Raw genomic sequence first — 25,241 nt, forward strand, 5'->3', positions numbered from 1 at the left:
TAAGGTAGCCAATTCACTGGCACAGACAACCAGACGACGCTCTTTTGCGTGGGGAGACTAGCTGTTCTCAACTATTTTTTAAATGAGAAACTAGTCTTAAGAAGATGAGTTTAAAAACATAGCCACTGATTGCTAATTCACTCCTCCCCATCCCTGTGGCACTCCCCATTTCTGCCTCTCCTTCACAGCCTTGCTATTGCAACAGGACTTTTGTCCCATCTCTCTGTCTGCTTCCCCAGCTCTATGATGATAGGTCAAAGCCATCCCCAGAAAATCTGCTGTGCCTGCCCACTTTAGTCCCTCCAACAGCTGCCCAGTCATGGGGTTGAATCCCAGCAGTTATAATGACACATGCATTGCTTATAAGCAGATTTGTCTCCTATAACTGGGGAGGAGGAGAAGCTGCCCTCTCCCTACAGCAAGAGGGCAAACACATTCAACTCATTTGGGGACAGGGCAGCAGTACAGGTGGGCGGTCTTCCCCATTTTCTCCCCACACTGGTACCTGAACATGGTGCGTGGTTGGGTCATAAACACCTCTGCGCATCGCAATTAGCTTGGCATGTTCATCCACCACATCCTCTCGTTCTTCAGCAAATGCCAAGATGATGCTGAAACGTGGCAGGTAGAGCAGGGCTGGAATTCGATAGCTCCAGGTACCATTCTGGAACAATGTCGCTTGCTTCAAGACAGGAAATGAAGCCATTGTGCTAAAGGGAAGACAACAAAATGTATTGCATTTTGACTCACCCTTAGCCCTGCAAAATGTGACAGGGCAGATTGTGCTGCTTTTTGCCCTCCCTGTTCAGTGGAACCTGTCCTGCATTGAAACATGATTTCTGCTACTTTCAGCTTTGTCTTTTTCTTGTGCTTTTCCAAAAAGAACCTATGTGCTGCACACTAGTTGGCAACGCAGACCAGACTTACCCCAGGAACAGCCTGGTTGATCTTACTGGAGTGACGTAAGGTAAGTACACTAAAAACAGTTAATGAAAAAGCGGTCTGTGGTTTGGTTTTTCTTTTTAATTAAATTCACAGGCTGGGATTGTTGTGGGTTTGCTTTGCAATTCAGAAGACTGTTGATAATCAAACATTATAGTATTTTCCATCAGAAGTCCATTACTGTCTTTGTTGATGGTGTTTCCAAAACACAGCACAGAACTTCTGCTTTGCCAAATATGAGCTTAAAATCCCATATAAATGACACACTGAGGCAACCCCTGATCCCAGATGTGCCCCTATTCGAGGATGGTAAGCACTGAGTATGAAAAGAAAAATAATATCCCTCCCCCTGTAAGATTAAAGAACAGTCTGAATGGTGTCCCATCCCATCAGGTAGGGCTTCTGGCCAGGCAAAAATCCTGTCATCTGTACAGTGACTTAAAAGCAACATTAGGAAGACAAACATGAGGGGGCATTTGGAGAAGCTTTCTAAGTGTAACCAGTTTGTACTATGCCCCCAAATAGTCTCTCTTCCTCTCCTCAGACCCACTCAACCCTCTGTCCTCTTGCATCAAGCCTCTCCTGTGAGCTCACTTACCCTGGTAAAAACCCACTGGCTCAGGGGAATTATATCTGAGCAGAGGGGAGGGGAAAAGGGAAAAAAAGAAAAAAAAAAAAAAAGAAAGAAGAAAGAAAAAGGATCTCTGACATGATGCACCACAAAATTGAAGGCCCAAACATCCTCTGCTTAGCAGGGGGCAGGGATGGGGAAAAAAAAAAAATTAAAAAAAGTAAATCAAGCCTTAGGTCTCTGACGCATTGAGTGGGTAGGATAGCAGAGAGAAGATGACAATACACTATGAGTAAGAAATTCAAATGCCTCCTACCTCAGCTGAGGCAAGACTTGCTGTGCTCTTCATTGAGGATTCTCCTATTTACCTAAATCTTGGAAAGCGCTAGAGTGGCCGTGTATCAGATCCTTATGTTTTCAAAGGCTTTCTTGATAATTCAGGACCAGATGGAGGCCAACTGAAGATAGCTAATGCATCTGCAGAGTGCCTGTACCTACCTGGACAATCATTTACACTCTTCCATATTACAAAAGAAAAGATTATTTTAGCCAGGATAACTAACATAGACTTGGTTAACAATTTTTTTATTTTTTTTTTTTTTTTTTTTACATTACTGAGTTAGGACAGCACAAATAAGGCAAGTTCATCCTCATCAGACAGGACCATCACATTACACTCTGTCCAGATTCATAGCTAGGCAGTGAGTATTCAAGTATTCCTTGCTCTCACCTTCTAGATTTTATAAATATCAGTGAGATTTTTTTGAACTTACAGCACTGATTAAAGTTTGAACTGCACTGTTTTAGCTAAAGCCTACTGTACAGACCCCAGCAAGCCACAGCCCCATTGCCACTCAGATGCAAAGCCACTGGAGATAGAAGTCTATCTCCAAAAGCTACCTGCTCACTCCTCACTGTCACTGACAATACGGCAGTCTGAGAAAAGGCAGCAGCACCACTGCTATAGAGAAACATTACCATAATTTGATCACAGCTATCCATGCAACATGAATAAAATAGGAACACCTTCCTAGAACAAATAACTGTGCTGTTCACTACTAACCAGCATGGATCTGGCTATTTATATAGACCACAGTCATGGCTGTGTTCTCATGGCTCCTGAAACAGAAGCTCACTACAGTGCTTCCAGACTATTTAAAGGGAGATTATTTAAAGAGAGATTAGTCAGCCTGTCTAGTGCAGCACAGGTTCTCTAGCATTCCTGCTCATGATGCCATTCTGTTATTGCAATTCTGCTTCAAGGCAGGGCAAGAAAGAGGCACCAAAAAAAAAAAAAAAAAAAAAAAAAAGAAAAGAAAAGAAAAGAAAGAGAGGGAGATTGAGAGAGAGATCTGGGCTGCCTCACAAAGCCCCAGTGCAAAGCCAAGAGACCAGTGCAGCCTACTATACCCGAGTCCTTCCTGTATGAGCTTGTCATCTGCAGACATCTCTACCCATGCTCTTAGCCCCTCCACGAGATGCTCAGTGTGGGTGTCACAACACTCTTCTTTTCCTCTTATCGACACATGAGGAATGAGGGAAGGTGGGATGTTGAAAGCCTGGGAATAGCTGCCACAGAAACAAGTCTGAGGTTCCTGGACACAGCATCCACAACTATAATCGAGGAAAATACTAGAAGCAAGTGACACTTCCATCTATTCAGAGACTAAACAGGGATATGCGAGTTGTGTATACACATACACACACGTTTGTATATATACTCCCTACACACAGTATGGGCATTATGTCTGTGTGCATATATACACACATACACGCTATCTGTCCATCTGCAGAGGAACTCTTCCACCCTTTTCTAAACACACTTGAAGTCAGTGTTCAGCTTCTGCCTTCTCCCTCATGGATCCTCAAGCAGAGATTGAGTCACAACAGTGAGAAACACAAATGCGGAATCTTTAAATAAGCTTAAAGTTCTTAAGAGATATTAAAAAATAGTGCTGCTTTAGTTACTTCTCCAGACAATTGAAAGGAATTGATTTTTCTCTTGACCTCTACCCATTCTCAAAGGCAAAAACACTAGCTACACCCTCCTGAATAAAACAGAAATAAAATTAGCAAATCATTGACAGGACAGCAAATCATCAACAGGACAGCCACATGAAGAGTGCTCAAAAGCTCATACCCTAGCACTCCAGGAATTCAAATCATACATGCCAGTCCCTTGGAGATTAAGTTGCCAAGGGATGCACACATCCATGATGCTACTGTGTTCCTAAACTCTACTGAAACAGCACTGGCTGGCCTGCAAGGAAGAAGGTGGCAGTGTTGCAGCCAGCATCATCTAAAGACATTGGCAAGACAAAGTTTGTAGACCATGGCAATATCTTTTGAAAGACCAAGAGCTATAACTGGAAAAAAGACAAAATTCGGGGAACACAAAGGCCTGAAATACAAGCAGGAGACTGGAGAGCTGTACAGAAACCAACAACAATGCTTAGACCTGTACCAATTCAATCACATTGGAGAGAATGTACTTTTGTGAGGTAAAGGGGTGAGAAAGGGGAAGCAGAGTTGATGTGGTAATTTTTCGCTAGGAGAAAAAGAGGCCGCTGGTAACCTCTTTCCAGATGACAGTGAGGAGAAGGAAAATTTATTACATAGCAATTAAGCCAGTATTCCCTTCTGCATTTCAGAATTTACTGAAGTTTTTAATTTATTTCCCAGGCTTATCCTTGAGAAATGTCCTGTTCAGGGAAGCTGATTTTTACCTGCAATTCCTCTCCAAGGCTCTAGAGAAGCTGCTGCACTAAGATCCAATACCTCACCTCCAGGCAGAACTGGGCAGACAGGGAGAAAGACAAGCACAGTGGAAAAACATAGGAAAAGGGGGGAGTTAACTTGGAGGAAACCATTACTCATAGTTTGCAAGTTATACAGCTGTAATGATTTCCAAAGCAGAGACTGTTTCCAGCACACCAGAAGAGTCAAAAGAAATAACAGTTGTCAACAATGGTGCATGGATCCAATGCCTGGAAGGAGCCCAAGTTGCAGTAAGGGATTGGTGCCAGTAGACACCAGGAGAGGGTACTTGTTCCTTCCACTTCCGTCCTTCAAGGCAGCTCACATGGACTTGTCTATAAAGCAGGATGAGCCCTTGCATGTTTATTTGCTTTAACCCTCTCCAAGAAAAGTGACTAAAAAGCATAATATTTCCACTGGCCTCATCTTCTGTAAAAACCTGTCCTTAGTATGTTCAAATCCAAGCTGAAATGACAGTATGTCAGAAATGACATATTGACATAAAGTCTACCCCTTGGTCCCTGTCAGAGTGCTCCATGCTCTGTGCAGGTGGCAGCTTGTTCTTTAAGTAACTGAGATAAAACCTTCCTAAATGGGTTGGTTTGTGGTTTTTGTATCTGAGGGGAAAATGCAAACAAAAAAACCCCAAGAGAGTCCAGCATAAAACCAAATAAAATTCTGCTTTTCAAGGCAGGCACAAGAATCCAGGTTCAGTCATTCTCTACTCAACATTAGACCTGGACTTACAGTGTTTTCCAAACTTATAAAAGTCAACTAAGTGCTACGCTGAAATACATTTCTTGTTTCACTTAAAGAAGACATTTCTATTGGGATATTGCATAGAGGGGGGCCAGGAGTAGCCACGTTCCTGTTATATAGGGCTAAGAAATAGGAGATCCAGTTTGCTTCCAGAATACTTGCTACACAGCATATTCTTGTGTGCAAGCCTTCCCTCCTACCTAAAGAGCATGACTGTACCTATTTCTGCCAAACCCCAGCATCAGAACATTCCATCTCTAGCCTAGACCAGTTCCTACACTAAATCTAGGCTATGGGATTTCTTAACAAGCCAGACAGCAAACATTTATTTAGCACAATAAATCACCATCAGTGTAAAATCAGAAAGGAGAGTTATCAGCAAGACCTGTCAAACAACAAACTAAACCATTCAGAATTCAAAAATGAAAAGGCACAAAACTGGAATTACTTTAAACTGGCAGCAAATTGGATTAAACTCTTTAACCACACTAGAAACAGAAAGTTTTTCTTGTGGTAAAAACTTCACACCGCACTTACAAGGGGATTTTCAGCCTCCCCACTACATGCTTTCCTAAACAATCAACCAAGTTCTGCTTTTAAAACGTTGTGGCTCAGCCTGGCTGTAGCTCCTGTGCCTTAAAGCGCAGGTTTTCTTAGCACTAGAGAGGAATTACATGAAGCAACATTATTTTTCTTAGCACATGTTTGGTGGAGGAATATACAACCTGCACTCCTACTTGAACCTACAAAATGTTCTATTTACCTTTTTAATTCCTAGCAATGTCCACAGTTATGAAAAAGGCTTTTTTTAAGAAAAAAAAAAAAAAAAAGAAAAATAAATACCTCTTTCACTCTGTGTCTCCTGGAAGTCACGTCAAAGGGGAGAAAAAAAAAACCCTGCTCCTATTGGATTAGATAAAAGGGAGGCTCACCACACTCTTACCAAATAATCTCCAACCTGCAAAATTATTTATATTGGCAGCAACGCCAGCTGTCTCGGATCCCCAAGAAAAGCTAGCAGCTGGCACGTATACATAAGCTGACATTTAAATAGCAAACCTGTTTTGCATATAAGGGGAGGTTCCGTCTGAGCCGGACAAGCACTGAGTAAAGACTTTAAATTATCATAGTAATTAAATGGCATATTTCTACCAGCATGGATTGACAGCACTGCGGAACAGCTGTTGTTTCTCCTGGTTATGCAGTTCAGCATTGGTCCTCTTGTCCCCTTGTGCTAGGAAGGGGAAAGTTCCTCTGGTCCCAGCATGCGGACTCCCAGTGCTTCCTCCTGAACTCTGGGAAAGTTCACCAAAAGAACCCAGAAAATGGTTATAACCAGCAGGTGATGGTGCTGTGATAATCTGACATATTCCTCTGCTGGCTCCACACACCTCCAATCCATCAGCGTGCTGTTTCTGGATAAAGAAATAGCTAACACAGGAGTCCTCAGGCAGCGGTACAGGAAAAACGTGCTGGTGCATGCAGATGCAGCTCCCAGCAGCCTCTATGGAGGAGTTACCAGGGCCAAACCATCCTGGCAGCTGCAGTCAATGAGCTCATGGGGAGAGGGCAGAGTATAAGCCTAGGGTCCCAGCTGAGGAAGAAGAGGACGGCATCACCCCTTCTCTCAGCTGTGCCCTGGCTGTCTCAGAGGCAGCACCTGCAGCTGCTTGCAATACCCAAGCAGATGATTTCACGCTATCTTGTGCTACTGATCGAATGTTTTGCTACTGCTGTCAGAGATGACCTTTCCTATCCCAGTCCTGGCTGTTTCTCTTGATTTCCCCCCTTCTCTACTGTGTTTCCATTGCCGCTATTAGTGCTTCTTGTCTTTGAAGTGATCTGAAAAAATGAAAATAACAGCCCTGCAAATAGATTTTCCTAGAAATGAAAAAAGAAGAAGAAAAGTCTCCTCATTTGATAGCAGTTGTGGTTGATCTGCGCAAGCCAAATAGGGAGTTGCAAACGTGTGGATTTACAACCAAGCTACCAACCAACCGAATTAATATAATGCTTCTGTATTACTATCTTTCCTGTCTCTTGAGCAACCTTGTATCCCTTCTTCTTCCAGCACTGATGCTCATCTTACCTTGGCAAGACAACAGAGGATGTCAGTCTGGCAGAAAACTAATCCAGGGGAAAAAAAAAAAAAAAAAAAAAAAAGTGAAGTTTTCTGCTAGGTCATTGTCCTAGACTGCATCAGCAAGAGTCAAACAAGCAGCAGCATCTGCAGTAGGAGAGTAGGAGCATGAAGCTGTTGACAGGAGGAGCAGACTCACCTCTGACTGGCAGCTAGCCATTAGAGCAAATGATCTGTGTCGTAAAACCACACCCTATGTTTATGAACCTTGCCTAACCGGGCAAGTAAAGTATTGCCTTAACTGAGCCGTCACACGAGAAGCCTGAGGGCATTTGTATCTCACTGCTTTACCTGGAAACAAACAATAGTCAACGTGAGGAAAAGCCCCTCCAGAGACAATGACATTGATATCCACCAGATAATAATTTTTAACAGTGACTCCTGGAGAAAATCCACAGTCAAATAAAACAGAAGCAATTAAGGAAGGAAGAGAGACACTGAAGAGGCTTCTAAGGCTCAGTCTGCCAGAAAGCCAGACAAGAACTATTGCTTTGTGGATTTCTTCACCTTTTTTCTGCTCCCTGGCTCACAGCAGTGTTACTCAGGTGGTGTTCTGAGTCACACACTTTGCTTCTTCAGCCAGACAACCCATAAATGCTCGTTTGTTTAACAGAAATCACCTTGCCCAGCTGCAGCTTAAAACTGGTTGTACATCTCCTCTTAGAGTGGGAAGTCCCAAATGTGGCTTGCTGTGGTGGCAATGGTTCCCTGCTCTATGTTAGCAGCTCACAGGTGGCAGAGTGGCTGTGCATCTGGCCACCTTCCATCTCATCATCTCTTCCTCTCTCCAAGCAAGGCCCCCACCTTCCTCTACAGCCAGCTGGGGTGCCCTGCCTTCAGCCCATTCACTAGGGCAGGTATCAGACTTGGCTGTGCAGAGGGTCACAGCCTAGAATGGTTAAAATTCCTTCCAAAATGAAGAATGTACAGCTTAGGCCTGCTGTGAGGTTAACCCAGGTGAACCCCAGTGCATGTGCAGGACGACCACACAACACATGGGCACCCTGCAGTGCTTCCCCTGCACAGCCACTGCCAAGCACTGCTAGCATCCAGGCCTCCAGCACTGCCCTTTAGACACTAGCCCATACCACACTCCTCTACTTGCAAAAAAGTCTCCTTCCTGATAAAAGTGCTTTTTCCAAACAACATATTGTGTGCTGCAACTATTTTACAAAACCATTCCTTGCTAACTATCAAAAATGGATGTCTCAGTGTAGACATGCTAGGTTTTATCCTCCCTCTTTCCTTTTGGTGTAAATCAAAATCAGTGTCACCAGCAAAGTTTAAAATGGGTACAGGTCTGAGGAGAATCAAGCTCTATACTTCTATTGTTCCACACTTACTTCATTGCTCTTATATCTGTTGTAATGAAAATGCTTTTTAAAAGGTTAAAAAATGCAAATGAGGTATGTGGGTGCATTAATAAGAGGATATAAAAATAATGCAGAATATAATATAGTGACAGAATACTGAACAATGGAGCATTTGCATTTGGAGGACCATGTTCAATTTCAGGTGCCACCTCTTAGGAAAGATATAGCAATACCTGCAAATGAAGGCTAAGAAAATGAATTCAGAAGCTGATGCTCATGAGCATATGTGAAAAGAAATCACTAGGAAAAAAAGAGAGGTTACATTTAGTGAGTGATATCTAGTCCATTAAAAATTATCAATGTGTATTTCCCTTGCAAAATGTTCAAACCTGAATCCATTGATTCCTTACACTATTAGAAAGGCAAGCCTGGCTCAGGTAATTCAGTATTTTTGCTATGATATACAGTGTAGCAGCTGTTGTCAGGCAGCTATAGTTAAAATCAAGAGGTCTTCTATGGAGTTAGACCAGAGAGAGCAATTATACGGGTTTGCCAATTTTCAGTTAAAACACTATGGGCTGCTCTCCAGACATTAGGGAATATGGTATAATTTCATTTGTGCAGAACATAAATCGTATAGACCTGGGGTCTGACTGAAAGTCTGCCCTGTTGGGGGGGGGGGGGGGGGGGGGGAAGCCAAAGTAATAATAATAATAATGGCTCTAATATGCAAATGGTAATGGCAGAGCCCTTTAGGAAATAGGGTCGACTGGACAAGGAAAGATCCACCATTTTAATTCCATTTCTAGTTAAGGAAATGAGGCTTTGTGCACATTTGAAACCAGCACCTCACTATCATTACCAGCTGTAAGAACAGCAGGAATGAGAAGCAAGTATGCTTCAGGTTCGTATCATTTCACACTCCATTGACTTCAGTTACAGGAAGAGTGAGCAAAGAATCATGCTGCCCATGCCTCTTTCCCAGTAAATAATAGTGTGTTACAACTTAGGTCCTCTCCTTGTGGAAAGAATTGGGCAAAATCAAAAAAATACTCCCTCAACCCAAAGGGCAGCAGCATTACCCCATAAAGAACCTGTAAGCCTTCTGACACTCCACAGTGAGTTATGGGTTTGTCACAGGGAAGCTTTCTTACTCTGTCAGAGAAAACATCCAATAACAGCCTGCCTATGATACACATTCCACCATTTTTCCGTTTACTTTGACCATTTGGAACAGAAAAAAATAAATATACTTTGTTTGTAACAAAACAAACAGCACAATCCATGGGAAGTAAAGAAAAAGAGGTGGTGAGATTTACACACAAAAAGGGGATTGTAGAAGCAGAATTTTTTTAGCCCTCAAAATAGCAACACTGCGAAGGAGTCACTGGAGCAATTTAATGACTGGAAAATGCAATAAAACCAGAGTCCCTTGCTTCACATACTCTGCCAGTGCTGGGACACTCAGATAAGCAAGTCTGAAGCACAAGGCTAGCTAGATTCACCCTGGAGCTACTCTTGTGACAGAAAGGAGCCCAAAATCCAGTGCATCCTTCATTCCTGTGTCCTGCTAGCTCACAGACCAAGAGTGCACAGGTCTCATGATGACCTTGATTAACCATTACAGGATTAATTGCTGACAGCCTTCTATGCGCAGGCCAGGCCCTCAGCTGATGTAAAGGAACATTGACACTAGTGACCATGACTGACCTCAGATTAACCAAAGCCTTACTCAGTGAACATTTGGCCTTCCACGGAGTAAGCTGGGCATATAGCAGCATTTTAAAAGGAATAGGGTAATGTTGTGACCAATTAAAATATTTTGAGATGAGCAAGGCACTTGGCAAGGTCAGTGAACTTCAAAAAGAAAAAAAAAATCAAATGAAAGACTAGCATTAAATTCAGAAGGTGATATGATGCTTTTTGTAAGAGTTATTCAAACTGCAGGCTTAAAAACACCAGGTGAGTTATCCAAGGACGAGGGAAAACTTCTCTCTTAAGTATAGCACTGCATAGTATCTCCAGGAATTACAGGCTTATTTGTCTTCCTTTGAAACACTGGGCCCTAAGCTGTCCACAGAAAGACATTCAGATAATAGCAAGCAAGCCCAGTGGAGAGAACGGCAAATGTAAGGGCAACCTGAGTAAGAAACCGAAGTATTTCGAGGGAGAAAATTATAACAGGCATTTGGATAAACAGATATAAAAAAACTCAAAATAAAAGCAGGCTGGCTCTGCTACATCCACCCCAGTGCCCAGGTATGTGAACACACATGAAATTAAAAAAATGGCAACCTAAAAATAGTCATAAACATTTAGGTCTTTTAATCTCAAATAGCTGTAAATAATGTACAGCAAGAGCAGTTCCTCAGCCAGTGGGCCTTAAAAGTGTAAGCAAATACCATTTACTATTTCCACTTATTTGAGTTTGCAGATTTGGACCGAAGTTTCACCCAGTTGTTAAAGATTTATATGAGAGGTTTAACAATGCCCTGTCATTAAGCCTTTGGCACAAGCAGTGCAAAGGACATTCAGGGCATATTTGTACTAACTTATCTGAGTAAAGGGAAAGCTGTTCCTTTAAAATTATGTTTGCTGTGACTCTGGAAACTGAGCAAACAAAGTTTGAGGGAAACTTCACTCTAAAGCAGAACTGTCAGATGGTAGCAGGACTGAAGGACAGGGATCTTCTGTAGGACTGACCTGCCTCTGGATTCACAACTGAATTGCAAATCTCTAACAACGTAAGGGAGTTTAGTCCCAACTTGTTGGACATACCTCATCCCGATGGCAAATGAGAGACTGGTTCACCCCTAGACTGTCAGGTGAGTAAAATCCTATTCTGGGGGGATGCTGGAAGAGGAATGGTCTGAGGAAAAAACCTCAGACCACAACCAAAGGCACAAATCCAGTGCCCATGAAGGAACCGGCTTTGCTCTACAAGCAAAGTCACACTGAAGGAGTCCTGCCATGACTGTTGAAATACTGGCTCACAGAGAGGAAAGACACCATTGGCACAGCTTGACAGGCATAAAAACCACCTCAGGGAGGAAGCCTAGTAAGAGAGGAGACCCAGCGGGCACAAAATGGGCATTAATGTGACGAACTAAACAGCAAACATCCCCCAAACCAACCAACCAAACTGTGTGTCTTTTTCGAGGGGCAGGACAAGTTGTGATTTTTCCTGGCAAATGTTTATGTGTGATCTTGCTTTAAAATATATATATAAATAAAATAAACAGGAAATAAGAAAACCAGCCTGTTTTCCTTCTAACCCCAGGCTGATGCTTCCCCTTAGCCAATCTTTCCTTTCACTCTCAGGAGACCAATTGGTGTGTATCCAGTGTAGCAATGAACTCTGTCCCAGCCATTATGTATATTTTTTAATGCACAAAGTACACAGGGACTCAAATTTCATAAGAACAAGGTAGCTTTCGAGATATTAAACTATCAACAGATTCAACCATTATAGTGGAGCTGCCACTTCCAGATCTAGTTGAAAGTAGTTGAAAGAATTTAAAATGTTTCGCTGAACCTGCAGAAAGGACTAATTGGCTGACATTCATTTTAAGAAAGAGACAGAAATTTCATTGATGTCTGATTTTGTCCAGCCTCGAATTGGGACTGATAAATCCAATCCACTTTATGACCAACTGTAAATACAGGAATATGTGTGAAACCCCACAGTAATTGCCAGAAAAGAAGAGCCCAGAGACAACCTGTATCCCACACTGCTATAATTTGGGGAGGACATTTGCAAGACAATGTAAAATGCTTTAACTATATAATTACCATTACCTGTCTCTGAGTATGTGGCCAATGCCTGGGGTTTTCACTCAAATTCTCCTTTTGGAAGTAGCTTGTTCTATGATTTCTATAGGCAATTATAATTTTTGCCACAATAATGCCTGGAGGCAATATTTCATGTTTCCAAGCAGCACCCCATGGAAGCAGTCGCATTAGATCTAAAATAAGAAAAACTGACAATAATCTGTAAAACCTAAAACAATCTAGAAACCTCATCTCCTCCCCGCCTTCTCTTTCCAAGCCAAAATCATCTTTGAAACAGATGTCTATGACAAAAACAGGTCTAGCATGTTACTCAGTCTGCAAAACTTGGACTTTGCTGTTCCAAAAAGGAGCAATTCCTGAAACAAGGACCCTTTCTTAGGAGAAATGGCAGCTAGCTCAAATAAAATTTAGGAAAAGCAACAGGGACATTGAGGAACTAGAAATTAGACAAAATGTGTGCTTTTCACTTGAGGACAGAAATGTAGGAAATAGCAAATGAAAAATAATCTAAAAAGAGAGAATACCCAAACTGGTTCATTTTTTACCAGGAAAATCCCTGATATGCTCAAGATTGCCCAGGGAACTGCAGCAGAGCTGAGAAATGACATCTGCTCTCACAGGACCAAATTCAGTGCCACAGCCGTGAGATTCCCATCCCAGCCTTTCTCTTTCTATGCTTAAAAACTGGGGATAAAGAGGAGGGTAGCAACTGCTGTTAGAAGGAAAGGTCTGAAAGGAAAGGTTTGCCAGTCTTTCACAGCACTTGGGTAAAGTGAGCTACAGAGTCATCGTTGAGAAGACCATGTCACTTGTTTGAAAAAAAAAAATGAAGACTTACTGTGGATGCACATGCAGCCAGAGAGCACTGCATGTGTCCCTGTTTTTCTACAGTGCAATGCTGCCTAGTGCTGTAGCTGGCAAAATACAGGCAAGTAGGGGTGGCTTCTGGATGTGATTGCCTAAGCCCGGAGCTAGTACTGCAGTACTAGAACAGAAGAGACTGCTCTGCATTGGGAGCTGCAGTCCTGCAAGCTTCCCTTCCTGCCAGTGTCCTCCCCTGGGGCTTAAAAAAGCCCCTCTGGAGGGGAAGTTTGCATGACTGGATGCTGTTTGCTGCACAGTTTCCAGAGTTGTCTGTCTAGTATTTTTCCTGAGTTACTAAACTCACGTGCAATCAGAGTAACCAGCTATAAGAATAGTATCAGCTTATGTCAGGTTTGAAATTATCTGAAATTAGCTTGATGTAGTTGACAAGGATAGCCTAGCACAGCAGCACTCCAAACCCGCATGGCTTTTCAAACCAGTAGAAACCAGTCTAACAGGATTCTGATGTCTTATTGACTTCTGGCTCCCTTGCAGCTACAAATCTGCAAGCAGATTCACCAAACAGGCACTCCTTGGACCCTCCACCCAAAAACCACTGAGGGAGGAAAAACTGAGAGCTCTTCTGTTCCTTGATCAACAAAATCAGCCTTCTTCTTTCCCTGCTTCTGTATGGAAGCTTTCAAATAAAAACCCCTTTGAGTTCTTACCTCTCTGCAGTTAAATAACCACCCATGCTCATTTCTTCCATAAGAAGTGTCTCATACACAACCAGCAAATCTAGAAATAGAAGTGGATATCATTATATTTTTCCCCAAAAGCAGCACAGGTGTTGCCTGCCCTAGCAACAATGGGCCTGTCTGCTTACTAATGGGTCTATCTCGAAAAGCTTCAACCAAGACATCTGCTAACCTCCTTTTCTAAGTATCCTGGAATTACTAAATCTCTCTCCTTTCAGCAAGAGATTATGCCCAGGACATTATTTCTCATATGGGTGTTCTTGAGTAAATCATTTCATCGTAGATTAAACTTTCTATACCTGAGTCCTTTAGTTTTTTAAGTGTAAGCTTTATGTTGCATATTCTTCCCATGGCTAGAAGGCTTCACATGGTCCAAATGGAAGAGAACAAACAAAAAGGAACAAGGACTCACAACTCCCATGTGCAACCCCGTAAAACAGGAGGGATCACCAGGCAGACTGCTGAGAGCCTTCTTGGGTACTTGCATAGTACATTGGTATCTTATGCTTTGAGGCTATGTCCTGTGATTCACACCTAGCCCTGAGCTGATAGTGCTCCCCACAGCCTAGGAGATGCAGTGATTTGGTTTTTAATTATTCACTTACCTTCCAGGGATAAGCCTGGGAAACCTCATGAGGTTTACACTACAGCTAGTTAGCAACAATTTCACTAGTATCTTCTAAGCAGAAATAAGAAATGGGATGGCATCAGAGGCAACAACATTCCATAACCAGCAGGAAACGGAAAGGGGGCTTCCTCTAGAGGCAGGACTTCTTAGTATAGAGAGATATGTCAGTGATGTCAGAGGAACAGGATGAGTTTTATATATTTTAGTTCTCAGGACTCTCTCAAAATCTTCAAGCAAGGATGTACTTTCACCATTGCATGCGCACTAATTTAAGGAAAAGAATAAAAATAAGGTCAGTTTTTTGTTTAATTAGTTTTAAGAGCTTATAATGAAAACCAGAAGGGCTTGTAGATTTCCACTTCTGCTCTTCTGTATGCTTTAAAAATTAGGTTGACTCCCCCTATGCAGCTGGAGAGCACGCATGTGTTTATATATGTATATATATGTATACATACACACATATGCAGAATAGTTCCAGAGGGGGAGTGATTTAACATCTTAGCTATAGCCCATAGCTATGTCTACTAGACAAGACCCAGGGGAGGAAGCATGGAATGCAATGGGGTAGAGCTGGACAACTCTGAGATGCATGGATTGAGCAGAGGTGACAATTATTACTGGCATACAAGAAAGCACATTTTTTTAATAATTGTGTTAGTTAACAAAGAATCAGTAAACAGTCAAAAGATAAATCATGCTGGCAGCAGAAAAACATGCAGTTATTTAGTGTTATTCATTAAGTATATATTGATATATATTAGTTCCTCAACACGAAGTAGCTGCTATAAATACTCCATGTTTCATGCAGAGGGAATTGTGTGAAGGCATGTATCCTTTTCTGTCAGGTGTAAGTAACCATTTATAGGACACACTCATTTTGCGTCTGTTTACACAGGTATACTTACCTCTACCCATAAAAGGTCCCACAATGCCAGACTTAATTCTGGAAACGTTTTTAGACCTAGCAAGGCCATTTGAGTAATTTTTAGCCATTTTAAATGTACTGGTTTCTCTCTCCAAGCCCCATTCACCTGGTCTCATGGTGTCTAAGGCATATGGCTTAAACGGATCCGTTGTATTTATTTTTAGTCTCTGAAGTGTTTCTAAAACAGGTTCTCTGTAACTTATGTGCAAGACATAAAGATTTTATTGTCACGGCATGTAATGAACTGCATAATTCTCTCTTGGTTTTGCTTGCTATAAATAAGGTATCATCACTAAATCACAGCAATAAAGCCATTCTGTTACCCTTCTCACCGGAAAGACTACCTCAAAATTGGAGTAGTTGCAGCTTGATTCTGTGACGGCTGGTGCTGGAATTCAATCTCATTTACAAATTAAGTACAAAATATTTATTTTCTGGAAATGTGTGGGGTCAAATAATTTGATATCCTTTCAGCCAGCATCCCCAAACATACTGTCTACTTTTCTCTGGCTTCTGCTGTGAACCTCTTTGGTCTGTGTCTCACTTTCTGGTCAGTCTGTTCTTGTTCTCCTCCTGTTTTTCTCCACCCCTGTGCCTTATTCAAATAATACCTTGGCCTTGCACCTAAATAGTTCAAATTCCTTTGTGAAATGTCATGTACCTTGCTTTAGACAGGGACACGTGCTTTACTGTCTCTCACCACCACCTAAAAGAAAGGGCCAGGATTGTTAACACTTCCAAGGAGGGTCATCCCAGCCAGTAACAATGAAAACATAAACACACATACAGTCAGGCAGCTCAGGGCTCTGAGGCCTTTAGGTTAAGGTGCTATCATCCCCAGCTGCCTGTGCATCCTTCTGCTGGAAGTGAGTCCCCCTGCAGCAGGGGTGGCTCAGCAGGAGACATGAGAGTGCCTCACTCACACCGGCTTAAAGTCTGTGCATTAGCTTAAACCACTGATGAGGCTAAATGAATTCATAGCTACATCTGCTGAGAGCTAAATCTGCCAGAGCCTAGGGCTGAGTCTGTGGGTGTTACTATTCCCCTGACTCAGACAGAAATATCTCCCGATGCAAATGCAGGCCTGAGCCTGTGTGGATCCCCAGTGCCTTCAGCAGGGCCCACCCGCGCGTGGCACTCCTTAAGGGATCAGCACCCACATGAGCAAGAATGGCAGCTGATGAGTAAGGCCTGCTGCTGGATCTTGGACTGTGCCCCATCCCCACAGAGTTGTTTTCCCCTTGTTATGATGCAGAGTGAAATAGTTTAGAGATGACATTCCACTCCACTTGAAACCAGGGAAGAGGGGGAAAAATCAATGGCTAATACACGAGCAGAGATGTAACAGGGGACTGATGGCTGTGGGAGGCAGAGGTTTGCTTTCAGTTTGCTCAAGACTTTCAAAATAAGTACAGCATTTTAGAAAGAAACTGATAACATGCAGCAAAATCGGCGTTTGCATGTACATTCAGATTGTATTTAAAGAAGAAATATTAAAGGAGCCATGTAAATTATGAGGGCTTGAAGACAAAATATTATCTTAAAAGAGCTCCATCTGGTTCATCCAATATACATGAAAGGTGCATTCCTACATTCAGCATGCAAAACCTTCCAGATGAGTCATTAATAGGGCTTATACCTGAAACAATTTCAACACATAAAAAGGGAAGAAAAGATTATATGACCTTCTGCCTTTCTACAGCATAAAAACCATACAACCAAGACAGCCATTTCTGCATTGAGCCCCAAAACTTTCCATTGAGCTATACATAATTTAAAGGGGCATCCAGTCATGGATGGATTTAAGGTGGTGGCAAAACTAACACTCCACTAGGTAACTCAGTGTAGGGGTTCATTGCCCTCTGTGCTGAAAGCACCTGCCTGCCTTCTGGCAGGACACAGTCCTTGTGTATTTTGTGTGCCCACCCAGGCACATCAATACTGTTACCTTGTCCCTGATGATGGTAGGGACACGTTACACAATCAGACATGGGCAATTCATCTTCTGTGACTGTATGCCCCTATACAGAACAACTAGACAGTCAAGTTGTATTCATACCTGTTATTTCCTGCTTTGAAACATCCCTGAGTTGCATAGCTGGAGATTTCAGCCTGTCTCTAATATTCATTAAGCAATCTTCATTATGCTCCCAGACTAGGCAACAGCATTGTAACACTGGCAAATTGAGCATTTTTCATTTCAAAATCATTAAGCATTCTTTAAGTATATAGCTTCTTAGTGCTGTAGTAACACTTTTCAGTCAGACAATACACTGCCCCATTTTAAAGGGGAATTAGTAAGGTAATGAAGCACTGGATCCACCAGCAAGCAGAGACTCTAGTCTCATCCTACCACACTCTTTCTATCACAGGGAAGGCTGAGTGCGGGGAGCCAGCTAAGTCCCACACAAACGAGTGCCTCATGTTGGTGGAAGGGAGTGTGCAGCAGAAATCCTTCCAGAGACAGAGGCTGTCTACTCATGGCCAGCACCAGGCATAACAAAATTGCCGATTACCTGGGGTGGCAAATTGCCAGGGGCAGGAAAGCGGCCATGATCCAGCTGCCTGCTGTGCTGTGCTGGAGCCCTGGCAAACTACTGCTGAGAGAGGGGTCAGGGCATGTGGAGCAGCAGGTTCTGTGGGGAAAGCAGGTGTCTCTTCCCAGCAGCTAAAGCACCGCGTGCACCCCTCCTGCTTCAGCAACGGCTGAGGCAGGCAGCCTGACTTTCCGGGGCTGCCAGCCCCCAGCGTCTCCCTCTGCTACCAGTGCCTGCTGGGGCTGCCACCAGTGACAGACCATACAGCCTGCCTCTACCACAGCTCGTGCAGCTGCACCTGCTGGCATGTCGCGAGATGAGCAAAAAAGAAGAGGTGATCAGCAGGATACCTCCTGCTCCAGACTCTGGGATCAAACTCTGACCAGACTAAACCCATTTGAAATACCTGCAGGTCTACACAGCTGCAATCTCAGCTTTCAGGCTGCAGCTTCTTCTACTAAAAACATTCTCATCTTTGATTAGATCTAACTGATTAAAAGGAGTTGCTCTTTTGATACACCTGATACCCTCTGAATCCCTACCAGCCCATTCTCTTTGTACAGTAGGGACCTGCAGTTAGTCATTGGAACCCACAGCCAGACCATGCCTTGCAAACATATCCAGTCCCACCCTCCCCAGAACCAGCAGTGGTCCCTGTTTCCCATACACATCTCCTTTTTCAGGTCCACACTGCTCTAGGAACCTCAGTTGCTTTTATAATTTCTATTAGCATTTTACCTAATGTCCCCAAGTTCAACTGCTCTCATACAAAATTATGGTATTTGCTGGTAAATGCCATTTTTTTTACATTGGCAAGTAAAATTGCTATACAGTCAAATTCCTGGAGGCTGAATTATGTGAGTCAAAATGCATATCTCTAGTGTTACTGTATGTGCATCACTTGCTGGTTTTACTGTTGTCATCTTTCTCTTTTTCCCTACAGACTGATACTTGGGTCTTCTTGAACTACGGGGCAGTATGTTTGCCTGCAAAGCACATTCAGGTAGGTGGTGACACTGCAGCAAGACATGTGATCTCAAGAGGGCATGTGAATATACTTGGGATGGGTTACTCCTGACACAAAACCTGACAGTCACCTACCTGTGACTGAGAGGTGAATACCATCTTCAAAAATTCACTACAAACACTCAGACAGGGATAGTTAAGGTCCACACCTGCTTGAATCATTCAGCCTCTGTCACTGAAGAGCTTGACTGCTACCAGAATAATGTAATACTAAATTTGAATGTATCCTTTAAACTCATCCCTAGTCTTGCAATGGCAAGAGCCAGGACTATTTGATTGACATATCAGTAAATGGTTTCTCAATAATTTCTTAAAGTATCAATTTTGGAATCAGAAGCATTGCCTTCAGAAATACATTCTGTTCTTGAACTCTTCATTGAAGAAAGTAAAAAAATACATATTGTTTATAGCCACTGCAATAAACAAGTGCCCCCTCACCCCTGCCTCTCCTAGAAAACTTGGAAGTCTTTCATCCACTGCTATATCCACTTCTGGTCAAATACCTTGTTTGTTAGGGACTGTTTGGTAGCCTGACAGCAAGCTAACTTCAGGATGGACACCCTTCATTCCTCCTATGGACCTAAAAAAGTGTATCTGGCAAAAATAACTACACTGGTTTGACAGGGCTACTGTATACATAGTTATGTCTTTGGGCAACCCAGCAGAGTGAGTTTCACTTAGCTATGCAGAACGTTCCTTCTCTCCCAGTATCTTTGTAAAAGCCCAGCAACAACACCCATGTACTTTCATATTCACCAAGCAAGTGAAAGGGGAAAACAATCTTCTCCATGCCTGCATGCACTCTCACACACATGCACGTGCACATCTATTTGCCTAGTGATTCCTTTGGAGATTTATATGGTTTTGAAATTACTCCTGACTGGTGAGCAGCTCATGTGGAAACTTCAACTCATTTTTCAAGAAAACACCATCAGCAATTTGCTAAGCATTGCAAGCTATGTTGGCATTGCAAAGGCCACAGAAGAGAGACAGGTCTCTGCCCCAGTCTGAGTAACATGGACAAGGGGTGGCCACTTGAAGCATGTAGGAACTTTGACAAAGGGAAGACTGTTAAAGATTCATCTCCTCGAGCAGCAAGGCATAAAACAGTTTATAGAAGAGAAATAAATACAAAACAAGCGGTTCTCAGAGTTTAGGGTTAGGAAGGATTATAGGTGTAATATTAATTGTGTTAACAAAAATGTTTCCATTACAGTTGCAAGGACCAAGCCTTTGGGGCTTCAGTCATGGGACAGCAAGAAAGGCACAGGAAAAGAAATAGCCTCTTCTTTCTTTTCAAGCCATATCCAACAGCAGCTGTTTTTATTTTGCTGTCTCGCTGAACCACAGAAACAGAAACAGGCTTAGTGAGTCTCTATACCTCAGAGTAATTTACAAACCGAACTTAACACCACAACCAACAAATGGGTCCTTCATATACTTCCAGTAACACTGGAATCAGTCCCAGAACAACTACCAGTTCCAAACAGTCCAAAAGTCTTGGCAGAACTGAAGTCAGGATCCAAATTTAGCAGCTATAAGCTGCATGATGTCGTTCAGATTATGGAAGGAGAAAGCAGACTTTCTCATTTGCAGAGTCAGGGAGCAGAATGACTCAGGCCCAGCACACGATTTCAGGTAGTGATCCTGCCTTCATAAGGATAAAACACAGGGCCCTCAAAAATTTTGGAAAGCAGAGGATTCACAGATGATGTCACACTGTCCCTGATGTCCCAGGGTCAGCTGAAGTGACCCTGCGGTCAAGCAAGAAAAAGTTTTGTGGCACACATGGATTCACAGAGACTGCAGAAGACCCAGAACAAAAATTGAGACACTAACCTTCTAGAGAATCTTGTATATTGGATATACTGTAGTGTAACAAACCAGTGATACGTATCACTTCTCAAAACAGCATCTAATGACTAACCTATAGCATTATTTTATGCCCTTCTCTCAGCAAACTGTCACTTTTATATTCACATTTCCTATACAGCATCTCTTTCTACTACTCATGACAGGCCCCATCAGTCACAAAATCACGTTATGTACTTAGAAAGGCTTTGACAGCTGTAAGAATTCAACAAGACAAAGCCAGCAGTGAACACTTAAGTAACCAGTTCACATTTTACCCAGTCTTGCAAAGGCTGAAGGTTCAACTGCTTTTTTGCTGTTGTAGTGATTTGCCTTCTAAAAATACTTGGGAGTACTGGCATAGTCCATGTACTGACACACAGAGCAACAGGACCCCTGTGCTGAAGCCCCTATGTCACTGAGTGGGTACACTGGCACTTGAGGGCATTTGGGAAACAAAATCAATTCTCTCTAGACTCCATTGATACATAATCTTGTCTCTTCTGTCTTCACCTCTCAACAGTTAAGGATTTTTCTTCACTTATCTGCACTGCAGGAGTGAGTGGTGTTAATAAGTGTTAGAAGACACCCAGCCCTGTAAAAGGCATTAATTCTTCTATTACAGGGAGAAGTACACAGATAATAGGCAGATTAACAGAGCTTTCTCTTCAGCTTCTACTTTCTGTTCTGTAACATTTTCACCCTCAAAAACAAGGACAAGGCCATTACCTGTATCCACTCTAAACCAGCTAGTAATCTACTGCTCACAAGTGACAAAAGGGAGTGGTTATCAACTAAGCAAATACGACATTTTTCCAGCATCATCTGTAGCACTACAATGTGTCATGGCAGGACAACCGTGAGCATGTCAAAGCAATGTTCAGGACATTAGAATAAGGCTTGTAAGGTGATGATATCAGAATGATCTCAGACAAAAAAACCTGGAAAGTCCTCATTATCCTAAACAGATAATGCACTACAGCCTCTGACCTAACCAGAACTTTGTCCTCTCTTTTCCTGTTTTGTTGTGTTTTGTTTGTCCATCTCCATCTCTAATTCAGATAAAGCAGATGGAGTTGTGGAGGCTACCTGCCTTCTGCTGCTCTGCTGCTGATCCATCATCTCAGTTGCCATAGAGACAAGATCTGGAAGCCATGGACAGGCACGGGAGAGAAGCCGCCCGCAGACTCTCCACCAGTGGGCTCCAGCAGGGCCTTTCTCAGCAGGTACTGAGGGAGTCAGGTTCAGTTTCTGAAGGTGAGGAAGAGTCAGAAGGTGCTAACCCGATGACCCAGGAGAGGGACTCACATACACATTACATTGCCATTCAAAGAAATTCCAGGTACTATCGGTCCATGAGGCTGCCAAGCAGAGGGAAAAGAAAGACTTCAAGAGAGGCAATGCACATGGGGCATGCTACAGGTGAGTACTGACCCAAACAGCATTATGCTTCCTTTTCCAGTGAGATTAGGAACTATAGGAGTTGATGAGATTGGAAAAGGGACAGGGAAGGTAGAAAGCGGCTCAGCGGTCGGCACATTACAGAACACCCCTATGGCACAGCTCACAGAGGGGTGCCATCCTTCTTTGCTCAGCTTGGAAATGCAAAATGGTTGGATGTTTAAACATGCTTCAAGGTGGAGAATCTAAACAAATGTGCGACTCTGCTCTGCCACCCCTCTGGTCTCTAAGAGAATTTAAATGGGGAAAGACAGGAAGCTGTCAACAAAGTAGGAACTTCTTTAGCATACAGAAAGGACACATTCAAAAGTAGTGACATCTATACAAGTAACTGTATGACAAGCTGAGCAATGCATAGAGGAAACAGTAAGCCAGACTCAACCAGAGCAGTATGTTTAGGGATCAAGCCTGTGGAAATTGCAATGGACTGTTATAAGAGGGGAGCAAGACTTCTCTGAAAATGCGGTTGCTTCCACCTTGCATTGAAGACAGCTGTAAGAAACAGCCAAGCTCCGTTTGAACTAGGAGGCTGAAATAACAGGAACACCATCCAGAACATACATGCACCCAGCCATGGCTTCAGTAGAAATGGAACAAGTTTGCTTCCTCTGAGTATGAACAGTACAGAGTATGACTGCAAGGCCAGGCTTTCACTGAGCTGGCACCTTGTCTGAGCAGCTGTCTGTGAAAGAAACAAGAAAAAGATATGAGAAGCTGAAGGGAGAGCCAGGAAAGGAGCTATCGCAACACACTCAGAAGCACTGGAAACAGGGCTGCAAGAAAAAACTGGAAGTGGTTTTAATCTAAATGCTAAGTGAGCAAGACCTGGAACTGTGAACACCGAAAATGCCTTTTGCTTCATCTCCATCTCCCAAGTGTTCAGAGAAACCGGATGTTATAACTCCTTGTAAATAAAAGGAACGACAGCGAAGACACCTATCCTATCTTCAGATTATAATCTAACAGAAACAATGCACTGGACTCTGAACTTTGGCTAGCTGCATGAGTCAAAATGATACAACGCTACTCCTGACGATAGAGTGCTATGCAAGCCACTGAAAGCTACTGCTTTGTTATGCAGTAGAGAAGTGCACAGGCTTCAGCTCCTGAAAGCAGACCAAGTTCTCTAAGAAAACAAAGAACAGACATCCTCCACATCAAAATAAAGGTCTGGCAAACATCCCCAAGAAAATAGGTGTCTCCTGCCTGCCTCGCCAAGGCAGCCACAATATTTCAGCAGTATAAAGGCCCATTCAAACCTGCGGCATGGGCAGAGGGGAAGTTCCCTCCCTTCTCCAAGTTTCCAAGCAGACAGCAGCAGAGCAAAGAGCTCCTGTTTAATATTCTGCTACTGTTGCAATGAGGTTTGTGGATAAACCGAACATCGTCTATGCCAGAGCAGAGCTGCTCTCCACCCTGCCAGTGCAGAAGCAGGACCAGAGAAGAGCCGTCCTCTCACCACGTTCCCACAGCGCTGCTGCAGAGCAAGCACAGAAGAGACTCGCCCTCTTTCCTGCTCCCCGAGCGTCACAGCATCCAGACCGCTGCTGAGGAGGCCCTCTCCCCTGTTATCTGCTGATGCCACTGCAGCTGGACCAGCATAGAAGGTCACACATTCTTCACACATCTGCAGCATCACGGCATCAGGACAACGGCCCAGGAGGACATCAGTACTGTCTAGCCAGTGTCATTGAGGAAAGGCAAGCTAAAAGAAGGGCTTCTCTCTTAGCAGCTCATTAGAGCATCCACAGAAGCTGACCTGCACTTCTCTCCCACACCCCCCTCTATGTGTTACCACTGCTGAAACAGGATCTGTTCCAAACAGGGCTTTTTCTTCCATATTTGCAATTGTTCAGCAAGACACTCTGGAAACGTTTCTTTTCCTCCAGTCCGTACAGCAGACCTGAGCTCGAAGCAATAGCTCTTTCTCCAGTATGACTGTAGCTAGTCCAGCTCAGAGCTACACCTTTTAAATTCAGCTAGGATTGTGTAAGCAGCTCTTCTACCCTCCCTCTCTACTCCACTGATTCCATCGCCTCTCCCCGAAACTGGACAGCGGGTGCTTCTACACCAGCCTCATTTGTAGCAGGAACTTCTGACAGCATTTGCTGACGTGCATGGAAGCAAGGGATGGGTGAGCTCTTTTATCTTCACTTCAAATCCATTTGAACAGCAGCTATCCAAGAGTCTACCTCAAGCTCAAATGTTAAACTGTTATCATTTTGCTTAGGGAATGACTGGGGGCAAGGAAAGGGAAAGAAAAGAAGTAAGTAAAAGAGGGAAAAATACAGGGGAAAATACAGAGTAGGATACAAAATGAGAAAAATAAAGACTCAAGAAACTAGAACAAGAAAAATAATGTAAAAGAATGTATATCCAGCAGAGAGAAAGGCTTTTATATAGGCACCCTTTGCACCAGCCTAGCTTTGACTTGTATCCCAGGAGCTGTAAAATGTAACAGATGCTTTCCTTTAAGTGGAAAAAGAGTTTGTTTTTTTAAGCACTCTCCTCTGACAGAAGGATAAAATGTTTAAACTATTCAAAAGGCAAAGAAAATAACTCAAACTAGTGTTTTATAAGCCCTTGGCACTGTTTTAGGGAGTTTTAAGAGTCTGGATTTCACCCTTTCTGTCTGAAAATCCTTAGCATTGATTAAAAGGGTGCATCAGAAACTGTCTTCAGTCATAATATTGACCTGTCTGTGCTGTCACCAGTTTGAAACGCAAACAGAATTATGACTTAGACCAAAATATTTCTAATAAAAACCAACAAAGCCATTTATCAACAGGCCTCAGACAACAGGAGGTTTAATTTGAAAAGTGAGATGCATCCTCTGCTGCCAAGAGCTGCAGTAGTAAGCCATGGACTTAATACAACTTTGGCTCCCTGTGAAAGGATCAAAGGTTCATCTGAGGGAAATTGGTGAAGCAATTAAAAGTAAAGCTCCTGTCTCACCCAAATCTAGCCTTGATTTATC

At 43.0% G+C, this 25,241-nt stretch overlaps 2 protein-coding genes across 2 annotated transcripts in view; one reads left to right on the plus strand and one right to left on the minus strand.

Annotated features, from left to right (window-relative positions):
• NEU2 (neuraminidase 2) overlaps positions 1-25,241 on the minus strand; it is a 32,977-nt gene that overhangs the window by 2,153 nt on the left and 5,583 nt on the right. The window contains exon 2 of the mRNA XM_009947393.2: positions 506-710. Within this exon, the coding sequence (XP_009945695.2) occupies positions 506-710 (205 nt within the window). The remainder of the gene's footprint in view (positions 1-505; positions 711-25,241) is intronic.
• NGEF (neuronal guanine nucleotide exchange factor) overlaps positions 21,958-25,241 on the plus strand; it is a 38,916-nt gene continuing 35,632 nt past the window's right edge. The window contains exon 1 of the mRNA XM_086468326.1: positions 21,958-22,225. Coding sequence (XP_086324452.1) covers positions 21,958-22,225 — 268 coding nt within the window. The remainder of the gene's footprint in view (positions 22,226-25,241) is intronic.

The sequence above is a fragment of the Leptosomus discolor genome, chromosome 7 (assembly GCF_034619465.1).
Source record: "Leptosomus discolor isolate bLepDis1 chromosome 7, bLepDis1.hap2, whole genome shotgun sequence".
NCBI lineage: Eukaryota > Metazoa > Chordata > Aves > Leptosomiformes > Leptosomidae > Leptosomus > Leptosomus discolor.